The sequence below is a fragment of the Eleginops maclovinus genome, chromosome 4 (genome assembly GCF_036324505.1).
Source record: "Eleginops maclovinus isolate JMC-PN-2008 ecotype Puerto Natales chromosome 4, JC_Emac_rtc_rv5, whole genome shotgun sequence".
In the NCBI taxonomy this organism is placed as follows: domain Eukaryota; kingdom Metazoa; phylum Chordata; class Actinopteri; order Perciformes; family Eleginopidae; genus Eleginops; species Eleginops maclovinus.
The window spans coordinates 28,721,279-28,734,895 of record NC_086352.1 but is presented as its reverse complement, the minus strand read 5'-3'; the positions used below and the strand labels follow the sequence as shown (position 1 = coordinate 28,734,895).

Here is a 13,617-nt window from a genome sequence, read left to right as displayed (position 1 = left end):
TTTCAATATACTCATAACATACAACATACTTTTTTGATAGTTGTTCTTAAATGCTCACTGTTTTTGGCCTTTTTAGAGGGTATTTTCACATAGTATTTCGCTTAGATGACTGTACAATCACAACTTTGGCCAAAGAATGAAATGCAAACCAACCTACCAACAAGGACAACTGTATACAGCATTTGTAAAAATGTTTCAACATCTATTACTCATAACGGTTTTAAGCAAATATCAGATAGTGTGTAGGGGCTTTTATTTATTCATCTTCCAGGAAAATAAAATAAAACATCTCCTATAAGAGATGGTGTATTCATTTCTTAATTCTAAAATGATGATGAAATGTTCTTCTACGAAATATACTCGTATATAACGTATTGTAGTAGGAAGACGCTCAGTTTTCTATTCTGCTCTTACTTTCATGTTAACTCTAAACCCAACATTTCCCTAATGTGTTTCCCTCTAAAAGCCTCCCAGTCAGGGGACAGAATATCTGCAGAGAGTGTGAACAGCTGATGGGATTCCTGCAGTGGAAGTGTACCTACAAGCTTAAAGAAACACTCACGGTTGTCCTTGCAGACAGAGGATCATCTCACACAGCCAGGGCTTTGTTGTGTCCACCACAGGAAGTTTTGTGACCTTGAAAGTGGGTCTTGTCCAATGGGAGAACAGCATGGAGGAAGTTGATGTGTAGTGACATTAAACTATTGACAGGGTTCATCGGCAGATTCACTGCAGAGCTAAAAAAAATCTCTCACGTCATTTTGGAGTTTAGTTGAATATAAATAGTGGGAAAAAGCCGTACACAAAAGATTAGTTTCACGACCACGTCTTTTTTCTTTACATTAACACATTTTGTTTTGTTCAGGGCATCTTAAAGATGCAGTTATTTGGATTCTCTTCTTGGCATTTTAAGAGGCGTAATGAAGTAAAAAAATGATTTGTATCCGTTATTATCTGAAACCATTCTGTAAAACTGTTTGCGCGGCATTTCTCTGATGAATGAGAACTATTGTGGACTGGCTGACACAGATTCCTGCCTCAGTAACAGAGGATGTGTGTGTGTGAGAGCGGGCATCAATGTTTGACTGACACACAGTCCAGTTGTTCGTGGGAGGAAACATTGGGCAGCTACGTGGAGAAAGCAGCCATGTGGGCAGCGAGCGGTGAAGTCTCAGTAGCGTCTGTGCCGGCTGACGTGGAGCAGCAGTTTGCCAGAGGCTGAAACTGTAGAGCTGTGTACAGTGGGGCAGTGAGACTAAAGGGTCAGGAGGACATGTGGTCTTTAGCAAATGTAATTCCACATTGTACAAACTATGTCTGATTTGCATACCTTAGTTATTTAATGTCCATCTTTGATAATACTATTGGCCTCTTTGAAAAGGGGGCTAAATGGTGTGTCCTTTGTCAACTTTTGAACTTTTGATCCACTTGTTTGTTTGATGGCTCAAAAGTTGAGTTGTGTAGCAACTTAAGCCTAATAACAAAAATACCATGGTGTTTGAACTCCAGGGAAATACCTGGCTGTTGCATGATACTGTCTGGATACGATACAGTTTGCTCTAATGAAGAATCCGTAGGCCCGTTTCCAGAGCAAAATACACTCCATTTATTGTCTTTGTGTGCATCATAGAAGTAGAGCGAGTCCATATCAATCAATATTCAATTCATTGCCCTAACAAACGATCATTTCAGTACTTACAAACTCTTGCACCACAGTGGTCAAAAACAATATGCTCTTCTGGGGAAAACACACCCAGTCATGTGACCTGACACACCTTTAATACCTGTGCATTAGGTAATAGGACAGATAGACACCTTGGAATACACATTAAAAAAACAATTGTGACAGCTTAAACCCGAACATGGTCCTTGATTAAAATGAATCTTACAAGTTGCAAAGTTAATTTGCAATTGACAAAAAAAGGTTCAGTTTTTTTAGTTTCTGTGCTAAATTCATGCCAAGTCAGGCATTGCGCAAGTCCTCCCATGTATCTCAATGTAGAGTGTACTGGTACATAGCTGCATGAAGGATGCTACAATAACAAATATTTGTTTGTGTCTAGGTTTAGCTGAGTCCGCTGTATGTACAATATTAAATGGTGTTTTCCCTCTCTGTCTCTCTCTCTCTGCAGTATTTTCTGTAGCCGCCACCATTCCGTGCTGTAAGGGCGACCCCACAATGTCTTCCAATGGAGACCTCAGCGACCTGGGGAGCTCGGACAGCTTCTGGGAGGTACAGTAGAAACACACGTGCACACTTATTTTCTTACATCAAGACAAAACTCAAGGAAAAAAATATTATTTTAATTATGGACTGGTAGTGCTTGCTCACACATAATTGCTGCATTTTCATATGGGTTTTATAAAAAGTTCCTTAAATTGTGCCTCTTCACATGCCAACAAGCTACCATGGTGTTAATGTGCTAACATGCTGGAAGCAATTTGGGGTTTAGTATCTTGCCCAAGGACGCTCCCCATGTGGAGAGGGAGGAACTTGGGGAAATTAACTACCAACCCTGTGATATATTGGACTTCCCGCTCTGGTGACTAAATTAGTTACTTATTTAGCAAAAAGCAGCAATAAAACCCTTAATATATCTGCTGCTGGTCTGGAAACCTGGCAAATTCTAGTGTGTTGATGAGGCTATTGAGAGAGGAGCAGCCGGAGTCGGTGATTAGATAGAGACACAGACACATAATGAGTCCCTGCTGACTGACTGCCGGCCTCCATCTGGAAAAACGACATACTTTCAACCTTACACTCACTCTCTGTATATCTTTCATCGCTGGTCTACTAAACATCCTGCCCTGTTGACATTTTGCCACACTAATATAGTAACAGGCATCGAACTGACAGAGCAACAATGATTCTAAGGCTAGGAAAATCCAGTATTATCTCCGTATCTTTTGTGTGTGTTTCCTGTGTGTTGCTGTGCAGCCGGGACACTACAAGAGGACGGTGAAGCGGATAGACGATGGCCACCGGCTGTGTAACGAGATGGTCAGCTGCTTCCAGGAGAGGGCGAAGATAGAGAAGGGTTACGCTCTGCAGCTGAGCGACTGGGCCAAGAGGTGGAGGGGCGTCGTGGAGAAAGGTGAAGGGAAATCACTGATCAAGGGCTGCAGCAGGGAATAAAAAATGATACCTAAAAGAAAATCGATATTTTGATCTTTTCACTACAGAGTTGTGAAAACAATTAAGTTATTCTAACTGCAAAGCTTCACTTTTTGCAGTTCATTTGAACTTATCAATGAATTCAGCCACATTTTGACAAATCTCCTCACATTTTTTTTTCACACATTTTAACTTGAAATGTAGTAAAATATTACTTCAGCAAAAATAAGAACACTATGTAAACATAACTAATTAAATAACTTACATTTTAAGCTTAACTGATTTACAGGCAATGTATTTTTTCAAGCGTTGGCTAAAACGTTAAAAATAAAATCAGGATATTCTCCATAATCTAACAAATTCACTGGGTTAGTTAACAATATGGAATTTGGCCAGAGAATTAAACCCAACAAACCCACCAACAAAGACAATTGTTAATTGTGTAAATTAGTTTTTGTTGAAGCTGAATGAGATGGTGAGAGTGTCTTTACTCCCCTCAGGTCCTCAGTATGGGACGCTGGAGAAAGCGTGGCACGCCTTTATGCAGGCGGCCGATCGGCTCAGCGAGCTGCACCTGGAGCTGAGGGAGCGCCTGGTGGTGGAGGACAGCGAGAAGGTGCGCAACTGGCAGAAGGACGCCTACCACAAGCAGATGATAGGGAGCTTCAGGGAGACCAAAGACGCAGACGACGGCTTCCGCAAAGCACAGAAACCCTGGGTCCGAAAACTGAAGGAGGTGAGGGCCGTCTATCTGTCGTTAGTGAAGTGACATTTAAAGACGAGGCGAGCTGATCATTCTTCAGGGTGGCTCATGCTTAATAATCGTTTACCTTCTTTCACTTACTCTGTGAAACAGGGTGACTGTGAGTTACAATTATAGGCCTACAGTAATGTAAGCTGGTCTGCATTGTAATTGTGATGTTAGCTTATTACTATAAAGAAGAAGCCCACTGACTGTCTTTCCTTAAAGGGGTCCTAATATGCTCTTTTCTAGGTTCATATTTCTATGTGTACATGCTTTAATCTTCAACAAGATCTTTATTTTTCTCATACTGCTTGTGCTGCAGCACCTCTGTTCACCCTCTGTCTGAAACCAGAGCCTAGTCTGCTCTGATTGGTTAGCTGGCCAGCTCTGTTGTTGATTGATCAACCACTTAGTGATGTCCCTCCCCGTAGTATTCCGTACAATGTTTTCAAGTGCTAGCCAATAGAAGGGTGAGTGTTACATAGTGATGTCATTATGTCATGGAAGTAAACAAAGGGGTCCAATGGAGGAGTTTCAGGCGGGGGGGGGAGTGTGTGGGAGAGAAACCCCCTCTGGAGGGACTTTGGGATCTTAGTATTTGTAGACCATTTACATGCACACAAACCTATATAACACAAGCAGCCACTCACAGTTATTGCAGAGGCGTTGCCTCGGTGAAGGTTACATTTTTCAATATTACACATGCAGTGTAGTTCCTCAGCGTAAACCAAAGTATAAATTCAGAGATCACATCTAAAAAAATCTCTCTATATTTTTAACTGTTGAAGGTGTAAACCGGTTATAAACTCTATGCTGGTGTTGGAAGCTCAAGTGCTTAACCTCTCCCTACCATTAACACATATAACTGCTCTTAAAGTGGCATTAATGTGTTGTCTTGTTTGCAAACTGAACATCCAACTGGATTGAATCAAACTGTTGTACCTGACCCTGTTCACTGCCCAGTGTGAAATAACTTTGTGAGGAGGAAGGGATACAGCCACTTTGCCAAAGTTAATTATTTTTACTATACTTATACTTAATCAACACATTAGATAACTTCATCAAACAAGCCTGAGTTTTTCGAATGACGAGTGTGGTGAATGTTATCTGAGCCAAATAGATTATAATAGGAAGTCAAAGTTAATTATTGCATCATTGTGTGTCAAGGTGGAGGCCAGTAAGAAGGGATACCATCAGGCCAGGAAGGAGGAGTGGACGGCGGTTACCAGGGAAACGCACGCCAAGGCCGACCCGACCAAGTCACAGGAGGAAGTTCGCAAATTCACGGTCCGGGTGGAGCGCTGCAACGAGGAGGCCGAGAAGGTACAAAGCTAACACACACACACAGTTACACACACATGCATACATATATAGAGTCCCATGCGCAGCTCCACTTGCACAAGTCTGGGTGTGTCAGAGAGTCCAGAAAAACATACCTGTGTGTTTTTGAGTTTTAAAACAAGACCGGGCTTGCCTCCACTGTTCCCTGTTTTGCACAAAAACACAACAGAAGAGGAAAAGCTCCAGGTCCTGAAGAGGGAAACTCAAAATCTGGAAATGCTGAGACAACATATAATAATGATAAACCAGACTGTAATCCTGCAACAAACATCAGAGCACCAAGCTTTTCCTTGCCTCCTTCTTCTTTTTGCGTGGGGTTCAGAGGTGACCGTGAAGCATTTCTGTTGATATTTCATTTGTTGTTCTCCAATCAAACTTAAATACCATGTTGAGTTGGATTGCTAGTCTCGCTCGCAGGATGTAGATTGTGCGTACTGACATTCGCCTCCTTTTTAAGAGCAATTTTTCAAGACATTCTGCTATCTGCTACCGTTAATCCCAACCATGTGAAAGAAAAACATCCAAACTAGCAAAGAGTGTCCCAATCTTGAGAAATACTTTTCTGCCTCTTTAATACCTGACATCAAACAGTCTATATGCATTTAACAGAAGTTGAGAGTTTAACATAACAAAAAAAGATTCACTGTGATGCATATTGTTTGAATTTTCTTCTTTCAAAGAGTCACTTTCATTCATAAAGACCACTAGCGGAAAGGAAATATGCTGAAGTTACTTTTCACTCTGTACATTATCACAAAATCTCTCTTTTAACATACTTGATTTGGATAAGGAAAAGCTCCCCTAAATAAACAAAGATTAAGGAAAACCTCAAGAAGAGCTGCAGAGGAAGGACCGTCATGTAGGGCGGAGAGAAATGCAGCCTTAATGTGGTTGTGAGAGGGTTTGATTCCAGTATTATATACTATAACTATAACTGTTACTGGCATATTGAATCTTGAGGAAAAGGCTAAATACTGAGATATAAATTCATGTGGTTTAACCCGATCAGCCCCTGTTGACTGCTATTCATTTAATACAGTAGCCTTGGCTGGGGCAGCAACCTTTTTGTGTTTTTATTCTTCATTCTTCAGGTTTTCAAGTGTTGCACATTAGCTGAGTATGCACTGTGTGTGTGTGTGTGTGTGTGTTGCAGGTGAAGGAGCGCTACACGAAGGCCCTGGAGGAGCTGAACCGCTGTAACCCTCGCTACATGGAGGACATGGAGCAGGTGTTCGACCTTACCCAGGAGGCCGAGCGTAAGAGGCTGTGCTTCTTTAAAAGCGTCCTCCTGGACATCCACACACACCTCGACCTGTCCACCAAAGAAGGGTAAGACTCGCACATACACACACCTCCATCAGAAGAGAAAAGGGATTAGCTATTGCGTTATCCATGACGAAGGCATGCAGAACTGTGGCATTGGAATAATGTTTGTTCAAACTTGGGTGTACAGTATGTACACAGGAGTTAATAGCAAACTCACAGTGTTGTCCATTAACTAGTGACCTCTTATTCTATTTAAACAAGCCACTGTTTCCACTATAACCACCATTGGTAAAGTAAAGCATGGCCTCTGTCCAAATATTGAACAAAAAGTCCTTTAGTTAACTCTTTGAGGTAAGGACCTTTGATAGGAATGCACTTGGACCAAATAAATCCAGTGAATTTATTTATATTAATTTGTTTCCTTAAGGTTCAATTTATTTCAAAATCAGAGTGAACAACTAAAGGGCCCTGTCCTGCCCATTTTCAGGTTCATATTCGTATGTTGTGCCTCTATTGTGACATGTCTCCATGCTTTAATGTTCAAAAAGGTCTTTATTTTTCTCATACTGCCTGTGCTGCAGCACCTCTTTTCACCCTCTGTCTGAAACCAGAGCCCAGTCTGTTACATAGTGATGACATTATGTTCCAGAAGTAAAAAAGGGAGTTCAATCGAGGCATTTCAGGCAGAGGGGGGCGGGGGGGTGTTGGAAAGAAACTCCCAATGGAGGGACATTTGGAAACCTATTTACCACACTGCAGGAAAGGGAAAACTCACAAAGAAATTAAGGGGTCCCTTTAAAGTAACAAGATCTACAATGCATCAACTGTTAAGCACACCTTTAGTGGAAATATTGTAAATATTGACCCTGATCCTAAAACCTCCTTGAGATATGTAAAGATAATTTTTATATTTCAGTGAATTATAAAGTTTACTTTTTGCTTAGATTGAGCCTAACTTCATTCATAGAATTTTCAAACAGCCATTAGTCCTTTACCTGCTGCTCCTAGAGAGATTGGATGCATATTATAAGATGCAGGTTTTTAGTTTATATCATCCCTTGAGTGTAAACTAACCCGCACAGAGCTGATAATGCAGACTATAAATATGCTCAAACAAAAGCCTTATCTGGAATTCCACCTTTCTTAAATGCAGGTTTCAGGAATTTATCTAGAGTACACAGTGGTGTCAGTACATCCAACACAAAGTGTATGAGCGCTGTAGTTAAGAGCAGGAAATTACAAATACCAAGAGAAGTTACAGAAGAGCTGGGGAACTTATTGGAGAATTTAGCCGCTAAAGGGACACATATTTTGCCTCGGGTGGTGGAGACCAAAACGTAGCTAATTTTGACCAACATCCATCCATCTGACGGACAAAAACAAGACTGAAAATGAATTTGAAGGATGCACTGTCGGTCTAATGTGTAAACACATTTTTTTTTTGCCAACACAGAAGAACTTTATTATGGGATAATATGTCAATGTTGTGTTTCCAGCTGGTTATTGAACCTAATAACACAGCAGGCAACATGATGAGGCTGACCTTTCCTCTGCCAGTGGCTCCGTCCTGTGTTGTTAGATACATCACCGTGTTGCTTTAAAACTGCAATTACTGTCATTCAGAGAGAACGAAACACTGTAATTTCCTCACCTATTTTGAGGTTGATCCAGTGAACCTGATAGCAGTTGCTTCCCGCCACCTTTTAACAAACTGTTGTGTCCACCTGCTAAATGCTACTCCAAATTGTTGTCTCTTTTTACATCTGTTTTTGGTCCAACAGTTGGTCCCATTTTATCTTGTTAGCCTCCTGTTGAGCGTATGGTTAAAAGTTGCCAACTGCAACCTAAAACCTTGCTAAATAATCTAGACGATGATCTGAATCTCACTTAAAGCTCCTTAAAGCCAAAGGGAGCTACCGATTCGTGCTATAAATCTCTGCAGGTTCGTCACTGCAATACATCTTTTCCCTTTGGTGCATTGTTTCACATTGTCATTAAAAAATCTCCATTTTATTCACTGACAATTCATCAGAGGACCAGCATGTTGACAGAGGAAAATCAAATCGAACAGAATGAATTTATGGAATATAAAAACCTTATTTTAAAGTTAGCAACACAATTTAACTAAGATGGATGAAAACAGGTTAATCTTCAAACAAGAGGGATTTTAAAAGTTAAATACAAATTTAAAGTCTCCAATGACCTCATTTTTTAAATCAGAGGGAGGAGGAGGGGTGTTGGAGGGCTACAGTAGATGTGATGATTGACAGTGACAATGTCCAATAGGTTCAACGCTCTGTACCGGGACCTGGGTCAGACCATCCAAGTAGCCAATGACACGGAAGATCTCCGATGGTGGAGGAACACCCACGGACCGGGAATGAGCATGAACTGGCCCCAGTTTGAGGTACGGATACACACACACACACACACACACACACACACACACACACACACACACACACACACACACACACACTGTAAATGCACACTGTTTTTTCAGTGTAGTAAAGAGAGACAGACTGAATTTTAAACAGGCCTCCAGTGAAAGCCTTGTTGTGTGACTGAGAGCTCAGAGGGGGACAGGAATGTCTGAACACACACACACGTACAGGTTTACGTAGTTGTTGGTGTTCAGCTTTCCCTTCAGCTCTGCAGATCACTAAGAAACATAGAAGTAATTGGGTTTTTTAAACAGTTATTCTACATTTTCAGATTTTATACCCTAGTATCTTGAAGAAAGAAATTGCAGAAAATATCTGGTCTTTCATAAATCAAGCTCTTTCATTTCCTGAGAGGTTTTATTAATTTAGCCTGAGGATGATTTCAGAGCTTGTGATCTGTTGTACACAGGTATTTCCACACCCTCTTTATACTCCACACATTCTGTTCCAGATTCACAATGAAGGAATTTTGTATTGTCCTATTTTTTTTGGTCTGAAAAAAGATCTGTAGACCCAATTTTCCTCTCATAATAGAGGTGTGCGTGTGCGTGTGCGTGTGCCACCTGAACCACAGGAAATGTCTTTCAAGATTTCAGATGGGATATTTTTTTTTTATCTGTGCGTTTGGTCTTTTTATTTGGTAAAATTGCACAATAACTCTTTGAGTGAAGGAGTTTTGGCAAACAAAGCCTAACATGTGGTGGCATGATGCTGAATAAAAAGTGAGGTCGGTTCAGAGCTGCAGTTTCATTCATTTAAGGTTAAAAATTGCAAACGTAAAGAGGCAGATTAATTGTAAGCAGAGATGTGCATTATGTACACCTGTGTGTTTTTGCAGTCTGATCTTTGCCTTTAGGAATCTCGAAGATGATTTGAATATAATGTTTCTTAAGGATTCTGATGAATTCAGGACTGGTTTTGATACGCAATCCTAATTACATGGGTAACCGTTTATGTCCGACTTTGACACTAACGGCATTAAAGGTGCCTTCTTATGCTCATATTCAGGTTCATATTTGTATGTTTGTGTCTCTACTATGTCATGTTAAAACGCTTTAATGTTCAAAAAGCTCTTTATTTTTCTCATACATCCTGTGCTGCAGCACCTCTTTTCACCCTCTGTCTGAAACCAGAACCCAGTCTGCTCTGATTGGTTAGCTGGCGGCTCTGTTGTGATTGGTCAACCGCTTAGACATGTCCCAACCGTTGGCCTATCACCTACAATGTGTTTATTGATTGCCAATAGAAGCGCAAGACTTAGTGTTGCATAGTGATGTAACGGAAGTAAACAAAGGAGTTCAATGGAGGCAATTCAAGGGGACTCTTTAGCCTGTGCAGACCATTTTAGATGCACACAATAATCGAACACACTACAGGAAAGGAAACTATGGTCCCTTCAAATACATTATATGTGTAGTTGTAGGGCGATTTTAGGCATTATTTAAGTGTAAATTAATATACAGTGTTTGTCAAGTTCTCCTATGAAGACGTATAGTTTAACCTTTGTTTTACTATTTTTTATTTTCATTAGTTTGGATCCCAGACAGTTTATATTTTTCTATTATAATTTGTTAAAAACAATTTTTAAAGTGTATTCTCTGATTGTAAATGCCAAATAATGGATTTTGAGTATCAGTGTAACAAACAAAGAGTGGCAGCTGTCAGTTCAGTTTACAGCACAAAGCCTGAATTATAATTCTGCTGCTTTTGTTATGAAGCCAGGGACGGATTTGACATTTCTTCATATTTTAGATTCTTTGTTGCGATGCCTGAACAATATTTATCTTCCAGTTTTTCCAGAACGGAAAAATAGGGGTATAGAGACATGTTGGCAGAGAGTAAAGCATCTCTTCTGTCCTCTGTGGAATCTCCTGGCATTCCCACAGCGCCGCTGACACACAGACAGAGGGCCATTGTCTCAACACACACCCAGACACACACACGTATTCTGCACTTGTGAGGACTTTCTGTCGACTACATTCATTCAGAAGTCCGACCTAAGCTCCTCCGCTTCATAATCATACCTAAAAGTGACTTTGAAGAGACAGTAGCAGTAAAATGAAATCTGTAATCATGATTTTTCCGAGGTACACACTGAGCATGTGTCTTTTTTAATTCTATATTTGTGAGGACATATGCTCCACACACACATCTCCTGTAGAGCTGATAGTCTGGGAGTTGTTCTGTGCTCCACTGAGACTGTAAATACCAGTAACCCTATCCTACTTCTGTCAGCACCCTGTCATTACGGCCAAAGTGTGTCTGTGTGTGTTTTTGTCTGGCTGTGATCGAAGAATCCATTGACAGGATAGAAATGAACATTGTTTTGCCACAAAGACAGAAACACAGATACTTTTCCGTATAAGTAACATATCTTGCAATAGCAGGTGTTGCTTCACAGGAGTGTTGTCACTGTACTAAATAAGTTGTCATTCTATTTATTATAATTTATTCATTATTTTCTTGATTCTAAATTAGCTGTAGTTTACCGAGGATTATAAATCCTATAAATGGGAAATAAATCTTCGAGAGAAGTTATTGAAATTGAAACCGCCAATACAAGTTTATAAAAGTTAGCTGTAAGCTAGCTACCGCACAAGGTCAGAAGGAACTCCTTTTTTCTTTCTTAATAAAAATAATACATTTCATTTATACGGCACACACAGGACACACAAAGACGCCTTACAGAACTCACACGTAACAAACACAGTTGTACAAAAAAACAGACAATTTAACATTTAGATTGGTGGAGGTATGACATGGGGGTGCGGGTTCCAAGGGAAAAGCAAGTTTGAAGAGGTGGGTTTTGAGGGCTTGTTTGAAAGATGACAGGGCGATGGTGTGGCAGCAGAGAAGGCCCTGTCACCCCAGGTTGGGAGCTTAGGCCTGGTGGTCTTTTTAGGGTGCTGGCATCTCTGGACCTGAGGCAACGGGTGGGGATGTGACTGCGGACAAGGTCGGAGAGATAGGGAGGGGCCTTCAGTGTTATTTAACCCATCCAATAAAGTAGCACTGGACTTGACTGCTGTCAGCAAACACATTCAGTAATATCCGTTCATATTCAAATCTATTTATTGATTACATTAGCCATATATATATGGTCACACCAGACCAAGTGACCCTGAGAGTGTTGGATTCATTTTAGGGAATACTTTCCGTCTGTGAGAGAAAGAATGTGTTATTTATTGCTTATAAAATGATAAAGTCCTGCTTTAATTTGACCATCTCATTTGTGTGTGTGTGTGTGCAGGAGTGGTCTCCGGAGGCGAGTCGCTCAATCAGCAAGAAGGTGCGAGGTGGACACTCCGAGGACAACGTGGTCACCCTCACCAACATCGTCTCCTCGGGGGGGAACGAAGCTCCGCCCAGCCCCATCACCGTGGACACCGGCAGGTAGGAGGACACCTCCCCATCTGGCGCAGAAAAATAGCAACCATCATTACTACCAGGTTTCATTAAAGGACTCCATCCACTCTGCTGTGTGTGTGGGGTTTAGTTTGTATCCTGCAGTCCCCCTGTGGAGTTGGCATCCTGTACATAATGCACTCTGATTAGTAGTGGTGGACTTTAATGAAGTACAGTTTCTTAAGTACTGTACTGAAGTGTAATGTTTAGGTACTTTACTACTACTTTTATTTAGTACGTTTATCTTCAGTTAGTAGTTACTTTATAGATTGAGATTATTAGCTAATACCAAAAAATAAATAAACTGATAAATATGTATTATGATATGTAAGATATCCAGCAGAAGTATACAAAGTGATTACATGAACACGCTCTTTATTTCCAACAGAGTAAAATGAAATTCTCCTCTCAAATTATTCCTACCCTGTCTTTCCATAAAAATGTTCTGTATATTCCCCCGTAGTTGATTATGTCTTGCGTTGTTCATGATTTGTGCAGTTTTTAAATGTAAGCAGATCAGTGAACTAGTGTATTTGACTTTATGAATAATGGACTGGTGTGTTCCACATATCCAACGTTGTTGATCATTTTAATTGCTCTTTTTTGTAATATGCAAAGCGGCTGTAGGTTGGTTGTGTAAAATGTCCATCCATCAATAATCATAATCCAGTCATTTAATACAAATATATGATTCTGAGATGAGAGTTATTAGGCTTACAAATCGGATGTATACTTTTGTTGTATTTTTAAATGCCAATTCATTTTTTGTATCTTAAAACATAATGAGATTTTATTTGCAGGACTTTAAGAGTGAGTATTTTTCAATGAATTATTGCTACTTTTACTACTTACTACTTTACTCATTAAGTACAAATGACTTTTTCCACCACTACTGATGAGTAGCTAGAAAGCTGATTGCAACTCTGTTCACTCCCTCCCCTCACATTTGGCTACATCTGGTAGTTTGGATACTGTGCAGCAGGTATCAGAGGATGTTATCATACAAGCCTCTCTCAGCTGATCTATGATGCATTGCTATGGCAGCCTACGCTAGTTTTTAGTGCAAGCATTGCACTCTCAAATAAGCTGATACTTATTTTGGGTTGTAGATAGATGTTGTGAGTTGGTCTGTCTGTTATGTCAGGCTTTCTGAGTTGCAGATAAAAGAAACTGTGGATTACTTAGTTTTAATGATCATTATAATCTTCTTTGCCTTTGTCTGAGAATTCTATCTGTTGGACAACGTTAAGTCCTTAAAATAGACTGCGCAAAGGTACATTAGATACCATACATACTGACGT

The 13,617-nt window shown here is 40.3% G+C and overlaps 1 protein-coding gene across 2 annotated transcripts in view; it reads left to right on the top strand.

Moving 5' to 3' along the window:
• pacsin3 (protein kinase C and casein kinase substrate in neurons 3) overlaps positions 1-13,617 on the top strand; it is a 30,116-nt gene that overhangs the window by 11,393 nt on the left and 5,106 nt on the right. For both annotated transcript variants that reach the window (XM_063881021.1, XM_063881019.1), the window contains 7 exons: positions 2,133-2,233; positions 2,939-3,095; positions 3,616-3,851; positions 5,028-5,183; positions 6,355-6,530; positions 8,754-8,874; positions 12,162-12,304. In XM_063881021.1, coding sequence (XP_063737091.1) covers positions 2,180-2,233; positions 2,939-3,095; positions 3,616-3,851; positions 5,028-5,183; positions 6,355-6,530; positions 8,754-8,874; positions 12,162-12,304 — 1,043 coding nt within the window. In that variant the 5' untranslated portion in view covers positions 2,133-2,179. The remainder of the gene's footprint in view (positions 1-2,132; positions 2,234-2,938; positions 3,096-3,615; positions 3,852-5,027; positions 5,184-6,354; positions 6,531-8,753; positions 8,875-12,161; positions 12,305-13,617) is intronic.